This window comes from Lagopus muta, chromosome 12 (assembly GCF_023343835.1).
Source record: "Lagopus muta isolate bLagMut1 chromosome 12, bLagMut1 primary, whole genome shotgun sequence".
Taxonomy (NCBI): Eukaryota; Metazoa; Chordata; class Aves; order Galliformes; family Phasianidae; genus Lagopus; species Lagopus muta.
Window position 1 is genome coordinate 13,632,969 of NC_064444.1, and position 22,381 is coordinate 13,655,349.

At 40.7% G+C, this 22,381-nt stretch overlaps 1 protein-coding gene across 5 annotated transcripts in view; it reads left to right on the forward strand.

The window, feature by feature from the left end:
* The window catches only part of CYLD (CYLD lysine 63 deubiquitinase), a 42,402-nt gene that overhangs the window by 14,802 nt on the left and 5,219 nt on the right, over positions 1-22,381 (forward strand). Inside the window, exons 1-15 of one of the 5 annotated variants that reach the window (XM_048959105.1) lie at positions 2,370-2,556; positions 6,394-7,057; positions 8,025-8,327; positions 9,172-9,277; positions 10,201-10,299; positions 11,415-11,531; positions 13,004-13,383; positions 14,904-15,069; positions 15,806-15,947; positions 16,841-16,963; positions 18,101-18,192; positions 19,265-19,331; positions 20,388-20,520; positions 21,157-21,265; positions 21,932-22,050. In XM_048959105.1, the coding sequence (XP_048815062.1) occupies positions 6,551-7,057; positions 8,025-8,327; positions 9,172-9,277; positions 10,201-10,299; positions 11,415-11,531; positions 13,004-13,383; positions 14,904-15,069; positions 15,806-15,947; positions 16,841-16,963; positions 18,101-18,192; positions 19,265-19,331; positions 20,388-20,520; positions 21,157-21,265; positions 21,932-22,050 (2,463 nt within the window). In that variant the 5' untranslated portion in view covers positions 2,370-2,556; positions 6,394-6,550. Of the gene's footprint in view, positions 1-2,369; positions 2,589-6,393; positions 7,058-8,024; positions 8,328-9,171; positions 9,278-10,200; positions 10,300-11,414; positions 11,532-13,003; positions 13,384-14,903; positions 15,070-15,805; positions 15,948-16,840; positions 16,964-18,100; positions 18,193-19,264; positions 19,332-20,387; positions 20,521-21,156; positions 21,266-21,931; positions 22,051-22,381 lie in introns of those variants that run through there. The other 4 variants (XM_048959102.1, XM_048959106.1, XM_048959103.1 and 1 more) reach the window with 4 other exon arrangements.

Genomic DNA, 22,381 nt, shown 5'->3' on the forward strand with positions numbered 1-22,381 from the left:
CCATTGGCTGTGACATCCATGTTACCTGGCTGCTGCTCCCGTACTCTCTGGCTTGTTCCAGGCAACCCTTAGCCCTTCACCAGGACCAACTGTTGTTTGTCTAGCAGTGTTTTACTTTTCTTTTACTTTACTTTTGAATGTCTGCTTGATTAGCACATTCAAAAAAAAAAATCTACATCATACGGTAGGGTTTGTTAGCAGAGTGCATAACTGATAGCTCTTGCTTTGTACTTTCAGTTTCACTTTCAGCAGTCAAATATAAAAGATTAAGCAGCAGCAAAGGGGAAGTTCACAGGAGCAGCATACCATTCTGAGACGAGCAAGTGCTCTTAAGTTCTAAATTAATCTGAATATTCATAAAACAATGGTAAATTTTAATGAAAAAACGTACTGTGTCACATTCAGTGGTGAAAAAAGGATGCTTATGCACTGGCTTACTCAGAGTTTGCATTCTGCACAAGCAGTGACTTTGGCTGGCATATATAAAGGCCACAGTATTAAATGCATTTACTGCAGTTTACTACCAGGTTTTTTCCTGTTATAGCGGGCATTGCAAACTCCTATTTGAGTTAAATATGGCTGTAATACCCAATTATAAAACCTCTTCAGCTCCAGCCCTGTGAAATACAGCTTCAGATGACCTCCTGATGATGACCTGAAGAAAGCTTGTGCTGCTTTCTGCTCTCAGACTCCAAGCTATGTGACTAATCCTTATTTATTTTAGCAAATAATTCATTAGAGCTGCAGGTAATGAAAAATACCAAGAGGGGGCAGAAATACCCAACATATTTGTCCCAGTCCTCTTCTACCATACAACTAATATTTAGAAAGTGCTGTGATGTTGACTTTTATGCTTCTGCAGGAACTTTTCCTCTTTTTTTCTTTTACTGCAGCTGCATACTTACCGTTTCCATGTTTGAAGTGGAAATAATCATATGTTCTGCATGAATATTCAGCACTTCTGGGTACTGATAAATGTATAGCAAACTACTGTCCTGGCACTGCACAAAATACTGTTCCATGATATTTATATAATGTTTAATTGTATGCTGGTGTGTCTTCTGAAAGTGGGGTTTGTTTACGATGCTTCATTATTACAGAAAGTTTTACCAAGAGTGCCATTTTAAAAAATATTGTGCTGCTTAATGGCAAATGTGTTGGTGTTACAGACAGGGCTTGTAACATGAAAGAGATGCAACAGGCCCATTTTGCGCTGCCAAAGTCCTGCTATCACTTTACAGCTCTTTCATACTTCTAAAGGAGCTGCAGAGTAACAGGCTTGGGCTGCCTTCCAGCTGTGCTCTGTCAGTGGCACGGAGCTGCAGCGCACGCCCGGCGGCTCTATGGGATGTTAACATGGGATATTAGCATGGGTTACATCTCAGGGCACTTCTGTCTGTGCACAACGACAGGCTTCCTAAATGGTGTGTACACGTTGGTCATTTTCCCTGCTGATAACACTGAGAGCCGAGTACATAATCACATAAGCACGTAATTACATGGACTAGATAAGCATTTTTAAATATTTGCTTTTCAGCTGCTGGATATGCCGTGTAGAGTCATTCCTGGCTCGTATTTTGTTATCTAACTCTTCCAACGTGTCTGTCGGCTTTTTTTTTTTTTTTTTTGTCGGCACGGCGTTAGTGCTTACAGTCGCGTTCCACGTGTGGTTTATTTATAGCCGAATGTAAACATGACAGCCTTTGGGCTAACACGATTTCAGCACACACGGGTTTGTAGGCGCGGTGTGAAAGGCAGCAAAGCGCAGCTAGAGATAGCCACCTGGAGGCTTAGCACAGCATAGCCCGCTTTGCAGCTACGGGAACGAGGCGGACCGCTTAAATCTTACTGTACTTTCTCTGCTGTTTATTGGTTATAAATTAAGCAACGTTGAGAGGGAATCCTGCCGTTCAGTGCCCACAGTGCGGTCAGCAGCTGTGCCGGGAGCCGCGGGCAGTGCGGTGGGACGGGGCTCGGCGCCCGCTCGTTCCTGCAGCACTGCTCGCCCTGAGCGCCACCGCCGGCTGGACTCAGCACAGCCGCGCTCAGAGACCGCGTGCTGAGACGTTGGGCTGCGGACGAGCTGCAGCTGGCTTCGCGAAGCCCCGTATCAGCGCCGTTTCGCGCACCTGTGCGAAGCCGCTGGCGGCGCGTCGGCACGCACCGCCATCGCGACAGAAACGGCTGCGGCCCACGCCAATGGGCAGGCAGCGAGCATGGGCGTCACCCAATCAGCTCCCTCGCAGTTCCCGAAGTGCGGCCCGCTCCCGCCTCGCGCTCCGCGCAGCCAATCGGCGCCCTCACGAAGGCCGCCCGCCTCTTCCTCTCCTCCCCGAACCTTCCTCTGCGGCTCACACAACCTTGACTACATAGAAACCTCGAGTCGGCCCGTCACCGGGCGGCGCTCTCCGCCAATGACGTCGCGAAGCGGCCGTGTCGCCGCTCCCTGATTGGCTGCGTGGGGTCAGGAGGGCGGGCCCGGCGGAGAGGCAGGCTGCGTTTCGGTGGCGGAGCCGCGGTACGCCGAAGATGGGACCGTGAGGCGGGCACGAGCAGGTGAGGAGGCGCGCGTCGTCGGGCTCCCTCAGGTACTCTCAGGTATCCTCAGGTATCCTCAGGTAGGGGTGGCCCTCGCCGGGGCCCGGCCGCTCCGCTCGAGCGCTCCCGGCTGCGCAGCGTCCACCCTCAGGCCCTTCCCGCGGCCCACGGAGCGCTTCGAGGCCGCCTCGCCCAACTCGGGCCCGGGAGCGGGCGTTGTGCCGAGCGCTCGGCTCTGTGCCGCGGCCGGTAGGGCGAAGCACGGTTGGGGCCGCGCCGCGGAGCCGCGGCGGTGCTGCCGAGTGTGGGTGGGAGGGGCGGCCTTGGAGGCAGCGGCGCCGGGACTTTCCGCCGGTTACCGGCTGGGCTCGTTCTTCCTCCTGGGCGGAGCGCGTGTGTCAGAACGGGAGCCTCTAACCGCATTTAGCTTTTAGAAATGCTGGATTTATTGATATTGGCGGGTATTTTAATTGATATTTTGAAGAAGCTTCTTAATTCTTTCCTCGCACGCCGTGTGAGAGCTGCCTGCAGCCGCTGCCGGCACCTGCTGTTCTCATCAGCTTTGTTATAATCGCTCCTGGCACGCGTGCTTCTCAGCTGGCTTTTCTGTGCCGTGGGAATGCTTATCTATCCGTTCTGTTATTATGGAACGGTGTCTTTGGAGTGGGGAAGCGGTAAATAAGTTTTAATAGACTTTTTTGTGTGGTGGTAACACGCTGGTAATGAACTTTGTCATCGTGGAAAACTCGTTAGCACTTTATTTAGTGGCTTTGTGCCATCCCTGTGGACGGCAGGACTTCCAAAGGCTGGCTGTGCACGGTGTAAAGTTGTTTTGAAATCTGATTGTAGCTATTGATGTGTTTTCTCACTAAATTCTTTGCCACTGTGTTAAGATTGCATACTACTGCAGCGCAGCTGCACGTGGGGTAGAATTAGGGGGTTGGTAGCTGCAAACAAAGCTTTCCTGATGTGTTCCTTGCTTCTCTTCGTAAGCTCTTAAGCAGACTTCTTTTAATATGTTATTATATCCGTACTTAGTGTTATGGTTACTGAAAGGAGGACCTGGATCCTTGCAGTATCAGGTAGTTGCATCGTGCGGGGCATTGATGAGCTGCGTGGAGGGACTGTGAGAAGGGGAGTTAAATAATTTCAAAAATGAAAACACCTGAAAAATGCATGATTTTCTATAAGGTGCCACAGCAGCTTTGTCTAAGTGTGGCATGACTGGCACCTGTGTGTAATATCTTGGAGATGAAGAGGGCTGGCATGGCTCTGTCGAGCAGTGCCTTGCTTGGAGGCATAGCAGGGCAGATAGCAAGGTGTGAATTCCTAGTGGCTGAAAGATGCTACGTTGCTTACTTGCTCTTACAACTGCTCCTTGGCTGTTATTTTCCTTCACGTGAAAAAGTTTAAAACTTTCTTTAAGTATGTTGAAGATAATTACTTGTAGAGTCTTTCTGATAGCTTCTGGAACTCAGATCAGACTGAGTAGGGGAAGTAACAATAGGTCTTGTGATACTTAAATGCCATTGGAGAAAAGACTTGGAGGAAAAGAATAGCAGTGTTAGGACAAAGCATATTTGCTTTCTATATACTGAAGTTAAACTTCACCTTTAACTAAATGCAAACTGGCTTTGGCTCCACAGAGTGGTGACACGACAATTTATGTGGAGGTGTTTTCTTTACTTGTATGGGACCCTTCTTGCTCTTCAACCAAAAAAATAATTCCTGTTAAGCTATTGAAGATTCTCCTTCATGTATCCATTATAACATGTAACATGTAGGTATGAGGGCTGCTCCAAAAGTAATGCCTTATATTTTATTATGTTGGCCCACAATGTCAGAGGCAGATGTTGGTGGGATGGCAGTAGAGATTGAGCCTTCCCACCAATATTCTGTTACGTTTTGTTGCCGTGTGACAGCAGATGCTGTGTGATGGCAGCAGAGGGACAGCCTGACAACTGGTGTTTGACATAGAAGCGTGGATGAAGCAAAGAGGTGTCTTTGAATTCTTCATGTGGAGAAAATGGCGTCCTCTGAGGTTTGCTGAATGTCTGGTGAGCAGGCAGTGGATGTGAGCAGAGTGAGGCAGTGAATGTATGTTTCAGCAGTAGTGACTGTCGTGTGAAAGACGAGCTGTGGTGTTGATGGCCACACAAAGCTGTCACACCATCAAATGAAGAGCATCTCAACCAGCTCTTCCATGCAAACCAGTGGATTACCACCAGAGAACTGTGCATTGAGCTGAGTATCAGCTTGAGTGTGTTGGAAACAATGGTGGCAGTGTTGGGATATCACAGAGTTTGCACCAGGTGGGTCCCACAAATACACAGAAAGAGAAAGAACACTGCGTGCGAGTTTGTCGGGACCTACTGAACCCAAACAAGGTTCCCTGGATCACATCATTACTACTGATCTGATGTCCCCAGTGTGAGCCAGAGTAAAAACAGCAGTCCATGGAGTGGCCATATGTGAATTCCCCATAGAAGAATCAATTCAAGATGGAGCCCTGAGTGGGTAAAGCGATGTGCACTGTCTTCTGGGATAGGAAAGGGGCAATCCTGGAACCCTGACATGCCATTAACTGTGACCGCTACATGGTGATTGTAAGGCCAGAGAAAAAGATAATCTTTCTCTTGCAACACAGTAACACCAGGCCCCATACAGTTAGAAGGCTATGGAGCACATTGCCAGCCTTAACTGGACTGTCCTGCCAAACTCATTGTATAACATGGATTTGGAGTGTTAGAACTTCCATCTGTTGGGCTGATGAAAGATCTGTTGTGTGGGCAATCACTTTCCTAGCAGCTGTGCAATTACAGCAGCTGTGAAACAGTGGTCACCTCTGCTGGTGCAGACTTGTTTGCACGTGGCATGCAGGCTCTTGTTCATCACCAGTGAAAATGCATAGTGAATGGTGGTGACTGTGCTGAAAGATAGTGTTTTGTAGCTGACAGTGTGCTTTATCAGATAGTGCTATTTGCTCTCTGTATCTGCTGTAGTCTCTGTGAAAATGAAGAAGAGGCGTTACTTTTGGAGCAACTATGTATGTATGTTACCTGTATTTCTGCTACCGTGAGCAATGAAATATTTTAAGATATTGTTAAGTTCCTTGATTGTGAACTATAATTCTTAGGATAATATTTAACAAAGGTGTTTTCACCCAGCCTGCTTTATTAAGTGATAAATTTCCTACTTTGTTGAAGCAAATTACCTTTCTCAAATGATAAAGAAAGCTGCTAGGTTTTTCTACGTAATGGAATGTTTCAGCACTGATACAATTTGGCTTTCATGCATTGTTTATTGCTTACTGTAACTGCCCATCTCTGTTGCTTAAAGAATTTCCATCTCTGTTGCAGAGGGGTAGAATTTCCATTTTCTGTCCATCTCTTACACTGACACAATTTTCTACTTCGCTAAAACAAAACATTATCTGAGATGACAGATGTGTACTTTGTCAGAAGTAAGTAGTCACTGAGTATGAGGAAAGGTCTTCCTAGCAGGGAGCTTCCACAAAATACCATTTGTGAGGATGTTTTTTCCAGTTCATTTGAAATTGAGATTTTTTTTTATCCTTTCACTTGAGTGGTTCCTGCATTTCAGTACGCTTTTTCCACAGCCCCTTCAAGGAAACAAGGGGAGGAAATGCATAGCACTAACAAGCACAAGTATGTGTGTGGTCAGTGGGGCTGCGGCTGTTCAGGGACTGTTTTTGCTGCCTTGGATTTTGCTGAAGTGTTTTTGTTCTGTTGGAGGAATGGTTGTGGTCACAGATGTAAATGATTTTCTGTTCTTTTACTTAAGACTAGCAGCATTTCTCCAGCTTAAGTTTGCCTTTCTTTCTGCTTTTCCTAGGCCTTCTGCTCTGGAGTTGGTTCTTTGCAATATGAAAACTGAATCGTTTCACAAAGCGTGGACCTTCCAGTAGAATTTTTCAAGATCAGTAGACGTATATCAACAGTTTTATTTTTTTCTTGAAATCTTCTGTGCAGCTTCTGAAGTTTCAATCACAATGAGTTCAGGGTTATGGAGTCAAGAAAAAGGAAGTTCATCCTATTGGGAAGAGCGCATCTTTTACCTGCTTCTCCAAGAATGCAGTGTCGTAGACAAGCAGACTCAGAAGCTATTGAAGGTGCCCAAGGGTAGCATTGGGCAGTTTTTTCAAGACCGTTCTTCCATGGGACACTCCAGAAATATTCCTTGTAAAGGCAAGAAGCTACAGATTGGATTAAAAATTCTGGAACAGCCTCATGCAGTTCTTTTTGTGGATGAGAAGGATGTTATCGAAATAAATGAAAAGCTAGCTGAACTGCTTTTGGCAATTACTAACTGTGAGGAAAGGTACAGCTTGTTTAAAAGCAAAAGCAGATTAACTAAAGGCATCCAAATAGATATTGGCTCACCTGTTAGAGTACAGCTTAGGTCGGGAGAAGAGAAGTTTCCTGGAGTTGTTCGTTTCAGAGGACCCTTGCTGCAGGAAAGGTCCCTAACAGGGATATATTTTGGAGTAGAACTGCTGGTAAGTTCCTTGTTAAGGGTGAGCATCACGTGTATTTTGTAAGATGAACTGAAAATGCTTTTTAAAGAGGCAGTTATAACAGAAACTAGCAGCTTTGTTACCCCTCCACACAACCCCCCCAGTTTTGTGACCTTCAGGCTTTTCATAAAAATCGTAAGTATGAGCTGTGTATCAAATGTATGTGACCTGTGAGATCACAGCATGTCACATCAGCCTTGTATGCTATGCCTTTAATGACCACACGGGAGCTAGCAGAAAGACTTGAACATATTCTGACTCTTCTAGTCTATGAAGAGTTAATACCTTACGTTTCCATCAGGGCAAACTTCTGACTCTCAGCTTTCTGTTGAGTACCTTGGTTTTCTGTGTGTGTCAGCAGTGCCAGGATACAATCTGTAGTGCAGACCTAGATTTCAGTGCTCTTAAAGAGCACAACAATTCAAATTGCAGCTAGTTAAGACAGAAAGTGTGACCATTGTGTGCTTCAGTGAGGCATTACTGTGCTGCAGTGGCATGAGACATGGAAGGATTCGATTGAGGAAAGTGCTACTCTTGTTCTAGGAATATATTTTCCAAAGTTTCCACGCTTTTTGCAGTTGCTGGTAAGAACCTCAGGGAACGTCAGGCCTGAGCACGTATGAAAATAATCTCTCTTCATTTGATTTCTTAACATTTGTGTTTAGTATGAAGTAATCTCACCTTGATCTGGCAAAAGTTTGATAATAAAAGCAAAATCTGCAGCTGAAGAATACATTCTTTGCCAAGCTTTCTGCCATTTAATCCTTAGGGTAGACAGTGTGTGTATTTGCTGCAAATTCTGACAACTTCTCCCAGTGCAGTGATAGTTCATCAGGCTAATTCATACTGTGGGTTCTCCAGATCAGTGGATTATTTTACTGTTTCTGAAGTAGCCAGCATTGGCACAAAATACACTGTTTTTCTTTCTTCTTCTCCCTCTGATACTTAGGAAGAAGGTCGTGGCCAGGGCTTTACTGATGGACAGTACCAAGGCAAGCAGCTTTTCAGATGTGATGAGGATTGTGGGGTTTTTGTTGCTTTGGACAAACTGGAGCTGGTGGAAGAAGATGACAATGAACTGGAAAGTGACTATGCAGCTCCAGTTGACGCAATGCAGGTAGAACTTCCTCCTCTGGAGATCAACTCCAGGGTTTCTCTGAAGATAGGAGAGAGTATAGAGTATGGGACAGTTATATTCTGTGATGTCTTACCAGGAAACGAAAGTTTAGGATACGTTGTTGGAGTGGACATGGTAAGAGAATAATCCGACTTTAATAACTTTTGCATGTGTGTTAGCTAGTAAATTACATGCAATATAAAAGAAGAAACATTATCCACAAGCTGCTTCAGTGGAGGCTGACCTAAAATGGGAATTAAACAGTAGTGTTCAAAAACGTCCCTTGATCGTAACTGTTTTTTGTCAGTAGGTAAATAGAACCCTATTTGATGTTAAGTGCTTCAGGACAAATATTCTGGTCATGCTGAGGAGCCTCCACTGAGCCACTTGCAGTGTTCGATGTCAGTCTTCAAGTAACAGCATTGAATGTTTGTCTTGTGAGACTGGCTTTGTCCTGCCTTTGAAAAAATAATTAGGTTGCATTCCTTTTTAGTTTTTTTTCTTTTTTTTCCTTTCATGTAGCTTTGGTTTGTTTGTATTTTAGTTTGTACTTAAAATTCACTATTTAAAGGTTGATGTTTCTGGGAAACATGAAGTTTGTAATTAAAACTAGAAACTCAGCTTTCTTAAAATGGACTATTTGGCAAATTTTTGGCAGTTCAAGGGTGCTTTTCAGACCAGGTGCTTCCATTTCCTTGATTGCCACAGCTGTTACTTAATAGCACTAAAAACTGTTCTAACCTGTGTAAAAATAATGGGTTGTAGTAAAGGAATGATTGTTAAAATAGGAACTACTTCAGAAAAGAACAGGGATGTTTGACTCGTTTTGTACAGAAAAGTTTGTACAGAAAAAAATATTTGCTGTCAAACTTTGATTTTCTTTTTTACCATAAATGGTTAAACATGTTCCTAAAGGCAGGTGTTCTGCATGCCCTATTTGTTTTCTGGGGATACATGTAACATGTTTTTCTGTTTTTAGGATAATCCTATTGGAAACTGGGATGGAAGATACAATGGCATACAGCTGTGCAGTTTTGCAAGTGTTGAAAGTACCCTTCTTTTGCATATCAATGATGTTATACCAGGTATGCTCTGCTTTCTTAATCCTAAGGCAGACGGATAACAACCAGCGCACGGTTACATGATGAAACAGTACTGTGGAATTACTGGATCCTGAATTCACCTGAATTAATTTGTGTTCAGTTTCTTTGGCTGCAATCTCACTTGTGGAAACTGTTCTAATATTGGACAGTGAGCTTTTCAGATTGTATGGGATATTTCGTAGGCATACCTAAATATGTGAGAGGTGACAGCAGAAATCATTCTTGAATGCCTTTCAGCTGAAGGAATTTAAATACTGTGGATCATTAAGCATATCTTCCTTGGGTTGAAATGTATTGACAGCAGTATGTATGCGTTCTGTGAGTAAACATTTGAAAAGTTCATAGCAAGGCTGTTCAAAGATTCTCTATTCCCGTAATTCAGTGCAGTTGTAACAACTGTGATCCCATGATTTTTCTTCTGAAGGTAAGAAAATAGGGCACAAATAAATAACATGAAATCATCTGATATCAGGTACCAGTGAGAGTGTGGTTTTGTCCAACATGTAGCTATTGTCCTTCTCCGTTCAGTTTGGCCAGCTTTTCCTACATTCACCTCCTCCTTGTTGGCTTGCTGAGATGTGTGTTTTTGGGCCCTCTTTTCTCTGGAGAATTCAAGGAAACGTTTGCTGTAGTTCTGTTTGTAGGGAGGAAAAGAAGTAGGAATTTCATGTGTTTCCCGTAGTGTAAGCATGAAATGTTCATTGAAAAATCTGGAGTTAGTCTGTTAGTTATGCTAAACAAATGCAGAATTGGAATGAGTAATGATTGATGCAATGGAAACAAACCCTACTAGTAGAAGAAATTGTTGGCTGTGTACCAAACACTGTTTTATTCCCATTTGCATTTCAAGCTGAATTTCTGTGTGGTGTAGAAAACTAATGTTCCATCCATATGCACCATCTTAGAGACTGTGTCACAAGACAGGAGACCTCCCAAGCTTGCCTATACCGCAAGAGGTGGTGGTGATAAAAGTGTGTTCAACCATAGTAAGCCAAAGGCAACAGGTACGTATGAGGGGTCGTTTTTTAGTGTAAGATTACAAAATTATATTGCTTGGAGGAAAACATTGCCTTACGCTTCATTCATTTTTGCAGCCACTTATCGAGTTTGTCTGAAGCAGTGAATAGTCAGAATATTTTCATGAACTTATTTTCCATAATAAGAATAGTTTGCAGTTTTCTGAGGTTTCTTTTGTTGTTGTTAAAATGCACGTAGAAGTTGAGACTACTCAACAACCAATTTGAGGTTGAGCAAAAATTCAGGGGCATGTTACCTCACAGCCCAGTCCTTTTCTGAAACTGTGGTTTGTTTGTTTTTAAGTTGAATTTGCTGTTGACTTTGTTCTGCTTAAGAAACTTCTGAATATTTAACTGTGGAGCAGATCTATTTAATAACAAATCTATCAATTTTTCTGTGATTGAGAACCAGAATGAAGTTTTATAAAATATAGGCCTATTTTGACTTTTGGTTTTGGCTAGATTTTTTTCCAAAGGGGGGAGAACGAAAGGAAGTAATAGTATCTGTGTGTGTACATAAATGTTTTTAAAAGGCATAAATCAAAGTGCAGTGTTCTCTTATTCCTGCTGTCAGTTTTGGGCTGTGGAATACTAATGATGGGATGTATGCTCTGTAAGCTGCTCTCCCTTGCATCTTCTGCTAACTGAAATGGATGGCTTTCACTGAAGTAACTGTGGTTGTATGTCAGCATAAGTTAAAGCTGTGTGGGATTGGAACTTTATTTGCCTATTCTAAATTTTTTTTAGCTTTAAAAGCAAAGATTAAAAAATGCCTAATGTAAACTGTTTCTCAAACTGCTTTCCTATATCCATATTTCATAGTAATGAAAAATTAGCACTTGTGGATGGTTTTCTTTTCTTTTTCTTTTCAGATTCCTAACTTTAATTTTTAATTTGGACGATTGATTAATGTCAGTGCAAACTGCTATCTGGTGGCAGGCTTAGAACTGTTATTTTTGATTGCAAGAGTTGCTGCTTTGTGGAAGAGTTGCAGTTCTATTATTTTGGAATTACGGTAGCAAACCAAGCTCTCCTTCACAATATAAGCTAACCTGCTGTGAAGGGCAGTGGATCTCTCACGTACAATATGCTTTCTTTTCCAGGATCTACCTCTGAGCCTGGAAATAGAAACAGATCTGAAGTCTTCTACACATTAAATGGATCATCAGTTGATTCTCAGCCTCAAGCAAAAACAAAACCCCCATGGTATATTGATGAAGGTAGTGAGAGATGATAGTCTTTCACCTAGGCATACATTTTATTTCAAAACAAGTATATGTATGTTCTTCACATAAAACAATTATGAATTTAGAGCAAAACAGTTGGCACATGTAGAGGAAAGCATACTCTGTTGTAAAGCATTTTGAAGCCCCAGTGGAAATATTTTGTCTTAATTGGTAGGCCTGTTTTTCTCCTGCATGTAGATTGCATCTTGGAAATGTATTTGCAGCACTGTGGGAACGTGCATGTCTTGCAGGCAGAGCTTAGTAGGAAGACAAGGCACTCCTTGTTGTAGGCAACTGTGTATAGTAACTGTATATTGTGTGCATTTGTCTTCCTAACCATGTAGTTCCCTTAAGCCTGTAACACTGCTGTGCTAGCTGATGAGTCTCAAAGTAGGAAAAAAAAAACTGTGTCACCTGCATACACTTGTATTTGAAATTACATACACTTGTGTTTAAAATTGTTTTTATAAAACCTCACTGAATTTTCATAAATTCGGATGCGTATACTGAGAGCACCAGGGGATCTTTATTTGCTTCTGGATCTAATGTGTATTTTTCATCTCATTACTGTTTTCTGAAGTGTGGCTGACTGAAGGGGTAAACACTAAATTAATAGCATTGCTGCAGGTTTCCACAGTAAATCAGAGGCAGGCCCTATGTTCTGTGAACTCTAAAAGAAAATTGGTTAAAATTGCTTATGGTGCCCTAACAGATACCAAGCGTGGAAATATATATAAAAATTAGTTTTAGTTTATTGTAATATGTAAAAAAAGCACTTTACTCTGTAAATATCAGTTGTGTAATAGAGGCCACATAGAGAGATGAGAGTGGATGCAAAACATCTGTGTTGTTATATCTATTTGTGATCTCATTAATTAAGCACTACATTAGTTGTGGCTCATTAAAACCCTTTATTCTCTGTGGACACAGATAGATTCCCTGTCCTAGAACCAAAACATGTTGTAGTGCAGCCAAGGTGGAAAAGAATGCTTTTCCAGTTGCAAATGATGTCCATAAGCAGTTACTCATTTCTGTATTAACTACCAGCTGAGTTCTCTCCTCAGTTGTTCAGTGTTCCTAGTTGGACCCACTACTGTAATCACTGGGGCTGTTTACTTGCATTCAAACACCAGTTCTGCCTTGGGTTACTAAAAAACATTAATTTTAAACCTTCCTGTAATTTCTGGTTAACACCTTTCTTCATGCTGCATGTTTCTATTGGTTGTGTGATGTAAGTTGTAGGGCTGTAGTAGTTTTTCCTCACCCAGTTATGTCTCTGGTGTTGTGAAGTGACAAACATCTTCCTACATTCCTCCTGCTTAACTCATCCTATGCAGGACATGCATTAAATCAGATGTAGTTGCAGATACTTGTATCGATTTGACAGCTAAGCTTCCCTTTCGGTAAGGAGATGGAGGCACCCCAAACAAAACCTGAGTTAACGTCTTGTTTTTGATTCTTAACAGTTGCTGAAGACCCTGCAAAATCACTTACTGATTCATCTCCTGGATTTGGGCATTCTTCACCACCACTGCAGCCACCTTTAACAAACTCTGTGACTACAGAAAACAGATTCCACTCTCTCCCTTTCAGTTTGACAAAAGCATCAAGTACTAATGGTGCTATTGGACACAGTCCTCTGTCTTTATCTGTTCAGTCAGTCATTGGTGATGTAAACACTACAGCTAACCAGGAAAGTCCATCAACAGGAGGCCCTGTTGGTAACTCGCATGGTCTTGAAGCAGGTTCCTTGGCTGAAGTCAAAGAAAATCCCCCTTTCTATGGAGTAATCCGCTGGATTGGCCAGCCTCCTGGGGTAAATGAAGTGTTAGCTGGACTGGAGCTGGTAAATATCATCTGATAAGTTGATTCATAGTAGTATTAATTATCTGCTTTGAGAGTTGCTGCATGTATACTTTACAGTAGTGGTCAGTCTGGATGAAAATTTGTCTGAAGTTGCTATGTGATCTCCTTGTAAGGTAGATGAAATCTCAGATGGGCTCTGACTTTAGTGGCTGCCCTAGGCTTTATTCCATTAATAGGCTCTGAGGTGGCTTTGTGCTACAAAGCATGATTGACTCAGAAGGGCCGTAGGTGACTCATTTGCTATGTAGGTTACTTGCTTAAGTGGAGTGTCCTTTGTCCATCTTACTTACTGACTTACTTGTCACTGAGGCAAAAAGCCCCATGCTATTTAAAGGCTCTGTGATACACAGTTCTGTAAAATAAAGAAATAAAAAAGTCCTGTGTGTAAGAACCTCAAATGTATGTGGCACACCAGCACGCAGGCAGTGTCAGAGTCCATCAGCAGAACTGCAATACTGATGTTGGTAATCAATGGTAGCAGTATTCTTGGTCTGACAGCAAAGTGCTTGGTGTTCCTACCAGCCCTTCATGAATTCACAGTTGCTGCAAACATGAATTACTTTTATGTACTTAGAGTTACTCTCCAGTTGCTGCCATAGTAGTGAATGGCTGTCACTTATTAATGTGTGTGCAATTAGAATAATCTAGGTTGGAAAAGGCTTTCAAGATCATGTATAGCCATTGACCTGACCTACTGAGTGCTATCACTAAATTGTTAGGGATGTGGAGTTGTTTATTTTGGGATCATTTTTGGTAAAATTTCAGATAAGGTAGTGTACAATTGTATAAAACAACAAACATTTCTAGCAAAGTAAGTGAGAATGCAACTGATATTTCAGCTGTTGGAAAAGTCCTGATGTTTGTGGCTTCAGTGGGTGATGCTCAGTGTATAGTTTGCCACAGGCGTTTGCATCTTAAGATGGTTTTTGTTAAACTGGGCTCTTGTGCCTGTTTGACATCCGTTTCTGCATTAGATCATAGCAGGTTTTGTAAGCAATAATATACCTTAAATCATGGTATCAAAGATATTCAACAATTACAAGTCATAATACTTCAGATCTAGCTTCTATTGCCTTCCTTGATGTGTCGAATGTAGTCTGTAGTAACACTGAAAATATTCACACTTCTAGTGCTTAATGATTTTAACTGAGTTCTGAAAGATGCTTGGTAGTACACGTATGCTTTTTCTACTTCAGAGGGTATCTGGATTAAGGGGCTAGCTTAGTGAAAGTCCTTCAAGTTGAGTAGGTTTAATTCTCACTCTCATCTCCCACCTCCCCCACGTTTCTTCTGAAGAAAGTGTAACACTTAATTGCCTCAGTAAATCCAGGCAAACAACACCTCAGCTGAAGCTTTGTACACACACTAAAAAGCAGCAACACTGCTTATTAAGCTTAAGAATACTCAAAGGGTGATTTTTTGGGGTAGGTATTGTAATTCAACATCTTAGTACAGAACTGTGGAAATATGAAAACGGTGAATTCTCTCTTTAATTTTCAGGAAGACGAATGTGCAGGTTGTACAGATGGAACATTTAAAGGAACTCGATACTTCACTTGTGCTCCAAAGAAAGCTCTTTTTGTTAAACTGAAAAGCTGCAGACCAGATTCCAGGTTTGCGTCACTACAGCCGGTTTCCAATCAGATTGAACGCTGCAACTCTCTAGGTACCGAGCTTCTGCTTATGGTTTATTTATCAGCTGGGAACTGACACAGGGTTTGGTTTCATTGAACACTTGGAGATCTCTATAGGCAGCACTTAAATGAGGCTTACGAACAGGAAATCAATCTATAGAATATAATGCTTCTCTGGCTTTTTTGTACTTCATGGTAATTTAAGGAAATTTCATAAATCTTGGGAATTTACGTTGTATATTTTTACTTTAGAAATTGCGAAGCAGTCTTGCTGAAAATGGTATTAGCAAATCCAGCAATGTGGGATTGCAGTATCAGAATTAAGTTATATTTCTGTCTTAAATACTGAAAGAAAAGAATGTATTTGTATGATGAAGATCAGTGGTGGAAAAGCTAATTCTCTTTCCTAACATTATTAGCTTTCCTGGGTCATGTCATTTTGCTGGGAAGAACAGCAAAGGATAAAGCATCTCGGTGTTAGCATGATGATGTGAACAGGGCATTTAAACTGAGAATTTCACTCCTACTGGGCAAAATTAATTCAGTGCTGCAGGCTATCTGAAGTAGTCCTGTGTTCACTGTGTGGAATGTGAGGCCTTGTTCACTTTCTGGAAGAGAGTGAGTCTTAGCTATAATGAAATGCTATTCTAGTCCAGAAAATGAATGTTTTGTGCTAAGGCAGCAGTTTAGCTATGAAACATTAATAGGAAAATCTCAAGGGGGATAAAATTGGAGGCTTTAAAGTGTCTTTTGAAAAAAAAATTTCAGCCTTTGGAGGTTACTTAAGTGAAGTGGTAGAAGAAAACACTCCTCCAAAAATGGAAAAAGAAGGTTTAGAGACAATGATTGGAAAGAAGAAAGGTATCCAGGGTCATTACAACTCCTGTTACTTAGACTCCACCTTATTCTGGTAAGTTCACAGTTTGTATAGTGGCGTCCCAAGGTGTGGGTTAGTGGGAGGTATGCTAGAAGCACAGAACACGTAATCCTTGTTGTAATGATTCTGTTTTATTACTGTACAGCTTAAAAAGTTTTTAGCACATACTATGCTCTTTACATTTGAGAAAGCTCTACAGGATTTGTTGCTTAACTTGAAGTACTAGTCAGTCTCCCATGTGTCCAGATTGTACTGGCCTTTCAGTATATCTAAAGGGAGTTTATAAACAGGAGGGAGATAAACTTTGAACAAAGGTAGATAGCGACAGATGGGGGAATGGTTTTAAACTAAACAAAGGAGATTTGGATTAGACTAGATGTCTGGGGACAGTTTTTTACTGACAGAATGGAACGGGCTGCCCAGAGAGGTGGTAAATGCCCCATCCCTGGAGGTGTTCAAAGCCAGGTTGGCTGGGGCTCTGGGCAGTCCGATCCAGTACTTGATCTAGTGGTTGGCAGCCCTGCCTGCAGCAGGGGCATTGGATCTCAGTGATCCTTGAGGTCCATTCCAGTCCATGCAGTTCTATGATTCATATTCTTCTGGACTGCCGTGAGTCCATGGACTTCTGAAGGGTTAGAGAGTATGTGGGTGGGACAGGGTCAGAGAGGAACTCTTCTAACCTGCTTGTGGAATCCTGCCTCGGTAACTAGTTTTGTATTGTGCTGGCACGAGGGCATGGGGTTAGAGTGGACCTTTACTGCTTAGTACAGCTGTGTTGTCTTGTCCATAATGATCTCATTTTGTGCTTGCTTAGTTCTTTAATTCCTTCCATTGCTTTGCTTTGCTCATCTTGTGTTGTTTAGGCATCTGAATGGTTCTATCTGCAGAATCAAAACCAACCTGCCTTCTTTTTCTTTCTTCTGTAGCTTGTTTTCTTTTAGCTCCGTTTTGGACACCGTGTTACTCAGGCCTAAAGAAAAGAATGATGTAGAGTATTATAGTGAGACTCAAGAGTTATTGCGAACAGAGATTGTGAATCCTCTTAGAATGTAAGTAGAGACATAAACCAGTCTTTCATCTAAAATAAATTTTACAATAAAGCCTTCTGCATACACATTCCTGTTGCAAGCCTGCCAAGTTTCCTTAGCTTTTTTTTTTTTTTTTTTTTTAAATTAACAATTGTTTTTTATAGTAAATTTCATCAGTGCTACCTGGAAATAGTTGGAAATAGTTTGGTGATAAAATACTATATTTGTCTGGATTTGGAAATAGAATGAGCGTAAAACTTTTGTAAGATTTGTACAAGAACATTGATAAATGAGTTATATTCATTTTTAATATCTGTATTTATATCTTTATTGTTGCTGTTCTTGACAACAAAAGTATTTGAGTCAACTTACATGAAGTTTCACAGTGTCATAGACTTCAGGGGGGCTTGCAGAGCTTCAGTAATTCTGCAAGTGACCAAAATGCTTTTTATTAAACAGGAAGTTAATTCCATAATTTCTCAGGTATAATGAGCAAAGGGAGTGTGCCAAAAATCTTTATTATGTTGTCTTCATATTTGTTTTTTTTTAAACCTGCAAATATAACACAATTCTGAAATTCTGTGGGCAAGTTTTTCCTTGCATTCCTGGAGGAAGATGATGTCTTCTGAACCATTCCTTCCCTAGTATGCCTGGTGTGTTCTGGGGATCTGTAGTGCAGGTAGTGGGGTGCACACAGAGTGCAGCAATCTCAAGTGGCTGAGAGGACTGAAAGGGTTACTCCTGCCTTTCCACCATGCTTAGAAAGTTCTCTGTACTTTTTGTAAAGTTTGAGATGATTGCTGAAAGCATCAGCTCCTCAGATCAGAAATACAGTTCTGTACCTTTCTTAACTCTTCATTAATGACTCTGGTGGTGGTGTTGTATGAGACACTGAAAATGCTGCATTAAGTGGTGCAAATTAGTGCTGGGTTACAGTTTAAAAAAACCCTTTTATGCAGGAACACTTGAGTGATGTTCAACATTTGGGGTGCTTTTGGAAAACTGAATCAGGTGAGTATGAGGACTCAGTAGATAGCTTTGCAGAAACACTGTACACAGAAAAAGATCTGCAAGCCCGTGTTTCAGCACTTGAGTCTTTTCTTTTCCTCTGACTTGTTTATAAACTAGCTAATAGCTTGTTAAACCCATTTATCTTAGATATGGATATGTATGTGCTACAAAAATAATGAAACTGAGGAAAATACTTGAAAAAGTTGAGGCTGCATCAGGATTCACTTCAGAGGAAAAAGGTAACTGGGAAGGCTTTTCCTTTCTTTACAATCTGTAAGAGTTATACTACAAAATACATATTATACAAAGTAAAATACAAATTTTTCTGGAGCAGTAATATCTGTACCAGAGACTTGAGTGACCACTGGATGGTAAAAAGGTCTTTTTTTTTTCTTGCTTCCTCTATTCTATAAGGAACATCCTAGCTTTATCAGTTTCTGCATCCAGTCTTTTTCTGACTGGATTTATTGCTTCCTGTGCCCATGTCTCCATGAAATGAGACACTCCCTTCTAGTAGTTAGGGGAGATCTCAGAAATAAAGACTATGGTAAGGTTGTGGTCTCTGTCCTCTTTCAAAGTGTCACTTTGCTTCCTTTGATCTTCCCACCACAACGTTTTGTTGCCGCAGTGATTATACAGTAGTCTAAGAAATAAAATGTGTAACATGTTAGGAAAACCAAATCTCAATCTTTTGATCTTCTGCCGCATATAAGGATTAATTAACATTTTCATTATGTATTAGTTCTGATTTTTGTGTGGGAGAACACCATGTTCTTTGAAAATGTTAAATGCTGAGAACTAATATTTATTGCAGCTAGTGGCAGGAAGAAAAATAAAACAGAAAACTACTGGGTGTGATTAGATCTCTAAGCTAATGCTGGTTTGTTCTTGATTAGAGAGCTCATTCTCTAGGTTAGATGAACTTTGTCATACTGAGTATTTTCATACAAGTGTTAACTGTCGTGTCTCTTCACCTCTCCAATTTCTCAGTTGTATTTTTTGGTTCTCCTGTTAAAAAAACACCAAACTGGTACCAAATGACTCCTCTGGAATACAGTGTCTTTGTAGTCTGTACTGGAAAACCCTGCTAGATTGTTGAGAGCGTGTGTCTGTTTTTAGGGCTATTTGATGCCAATAGAGAAAATAGAGGTTTGTGCCATCAAAATGTTTGTAGTTTGTCATAAATTTACCTTGATATATCATGAAATTGTACAAATGAACCTTTATATTTTTCTTATTTAATGTTTTGCAACTTTCATTCTTAAATACTGCTTTTTAAGATATTAAGAAGACTTTATTTTTTTTTCCCAGATCCAGAAGAATTTTTGAATATTTTATTTCATCATATTCTAAGAGTTGAACCACTGCTGAAAATAAGGTGAGTCTTTTCTGTGTTGCACTCATTTGTCTGTAGAGGCTGATGGGGAGGGACTATCTGCCGCCTTTCTTACTGAGACATCTTTGTCTTGTGGTTATTATTAATATTATATATTAATAGGGCTCATAAAATTACACTGACAAACTTGATGGAGTTTCCTATCATTTTTGGTAGGATGTGTTTTTCTCTATTCATCTGTTATTGCAAAAACTGAACCTCGTCATGACGTGAGTGCTGGAACAAAGATTCCTTACAGCTGCTGATGGGAAAGTCTTATTAGTGTATGTCTATTAATTGTGCTGGAGAGAGGCTAGAGTATACCTTACTAATGAGGCCTGCAGCGTTATAGCTGCTTATTTTTGGGGCAAGCTGCAGGGTTTCCTGATTTGGTGTTTAAGCCATGGAATCAGACTTGTATTTCTTACTGGCTTGTGAAAGCGTTTCAGTGGCTCACCTTGATTAAGTTTTGCTGCTTTAACTTCTGACAAAGTAACAGATGCTGACATGTAGGTAAGCCTTCGCTCTGGCTGTGGCACTACAAGGATTCAGCTGTCTCAACTGAGATCAGGAGAGGAAGGGATTGTTGCATATGGCTGACATTCTGCTTGCTGGCACCTGATACTTTCAGGTTCCTTGCTGTGTTCTGTGGCATCAGCAATGCTGCATTTCCTGTAGTTTTTACGTTCTTCCTTTATCCCAGGAATTGCATCAAGCAGAGCTGGGCAGCCCCCAAGTATTTTGAGTTGGTAATTCAGGAATATAAAAACATCTTCAAAACATACTTATGGTGCTTTTGTTTCTTAAATAGCTTTTCTACAGTCAGTTCACATGTAATGGTTGCCTGTTACTTAAGACTTTTTGTTGTTCCTGGGTTTTTTGTGTTTTTTTTCTTTTTTTTTTTTCTTTTAAGCACATATATTTCACAGTAGAGAGGATGTTGTATAGGCTACTTTTTGTAGTTAATATTTTCTTTGCAAAGTACAGCTGTTGTTATGGTAGATCTGATTTTATTCTTTTTTTTTTTTTTTTTTTTTTTTTTTGGAATTCTGTTCTCAGATCAGCAGGTCAGAAAGTACAAGACTGTTATTTCTACCAAATTTTCATGGACAAAAATGAGAAAGTTGGAGTCCCAACAATTCAGCAGTTACTGGAGTGGTCGTTCATCAACAGCAACTTGAAGTTTGCAGAGGTTGGTGACACTGTTGCTTTGTTAGAATTGATGATAGCTACATACTTACCCGTTCGGCAGTGAGAGAAAAGTGGGATTGGGTGTGAAAGGAAAATGCAGATGTGTTGGGATGGTGGAGTGCTCAGTGGTACAGGTTGCTTACATTGCAGAAATATTTTATGGTTGACTTGATGTGCGAGTTACCAAAATTGCTTTGATCTGTTCAGACAAAGCATTACCAAAATAAAACTCTTTGGTTACTGTTGGTAAGTTGCCTTAAGAACTGCTTTTTTGGGATTCCTATGTTTGTAAAAAGCTTTACAAAGGAAAAGCTTAAAACAAACAAACAAAAAACCCCACTTTAAAAAAAAAAAATCTTTGTTTTTACAAGGGGGTGTAGTCCAGTATTTAATATCATGCCAGCATATCTGGCACTTAATTCATTTGACAATGAATTAGATGCTAGTTTCATGGGTTTCAGCTGTAGATTATTTTTTTTTCTAAGACTTAAGTTTGTCTTTTTTGTTAATTTTTAAGACAGTAGGCTGCAACTCTAAATAACATCTAAATACATTTATAGCATTAGAAGAGGTATGCCTCTAAATTTAGGTTTATCTTTTTCAAGCTTGCCTGATTGTTTTCTAACTTTTCACCCAGGCTCCTTCTTGCCTGATTATTCAGATGCCTCGATTTGGAAAAGACTTCAAAATGTTCAACAAAATTTTTCCATCCTTGGAGCTAAATATAACAGATTTACTTGAAGACAGTAAGTACACAGTATCGTGTTGAATAAGGAAAGGGAGTTTTTTGAAAGCAACTAATGCAATGTAATTACCTCAGGCAGTTTTTAAGTACCTGTATTCAAAACTGACAAACATGTAAACCTGTAGCATGCCGTGATGGTGCACGTTCGGCTGTAAAATCTCACTTCTTGTCACTACTGACTTTATTGTTCTGCATTACCTAAGGAAATTTGATTTTCAGTTCTTATGCAATAACTAATAAGACTGCTACAGTTATTAGAATAATCATCTCTGTTCTAAACTGTCCCAGTGTTTTCTTTCACTGTCGCAGCCATCAGCCTTTGTTCTGCGTCTGTTTGCCAATGTCAACAGATGAAGACTGATATGACAGAGCTATTTTAATATAACAGCCTGTTTTCACTTGTCCATGAATTGATATAAATTCATTTTTATCACTGTTTGCAGCTTCCCATTTTTAAAACCTTTTTTCTTCCACATTGTTAGAGAAGAAATTAAAGGGAAGAAATTAAATGTAGTTTCTGCTTTGATTAGCTAGATGGTTTTAAGCCTTTTACAATACGTTCTCTCTCTGCAAAGGTAATAATAATCTTATTTTCCATACTCTTTTCTTCTTAGACAACTTAAAAAGGGTCCTGAATGGTAGACTAACATCTTGTTTAAAACTGCAGCTCCCAGGCAGTGCCGTATTTGCGGAGGGCTGGCTATGTATGAGTGCAGAGAATGTTATGAAGATACCGATATTTCTGCTGGGAAAATCAAGCAGTTCTGCAAAACCTGCAATACACAAGTAAGCTGCTGTCTGTTCTGCGTGGGTTTACCCCAAATGGCACGTGCTGTAATAAAAAAAGTGTAGGGAGCATTAGTGAGATACCCTGCCAGGGAAAGCTGTGGCAAATTGGGAAGGCTGCATGGCCCTGTAATGAGTTTGTCAAGCAGTTCTGTACTAAAAGTGTGGTGAAAGAGTAATTGCAGGTACCTTGGAATTTGTTCTCAGTCTTCTTTAAAACATAATTTTACGTTTTACTTGTTGGAATTGGTAAATATTTTCATGATGTAAAACCATTTAATGTTTAGAGCTGTTTGGTAATTGCATGAAGCTGTCAAATTCATGGCTTATT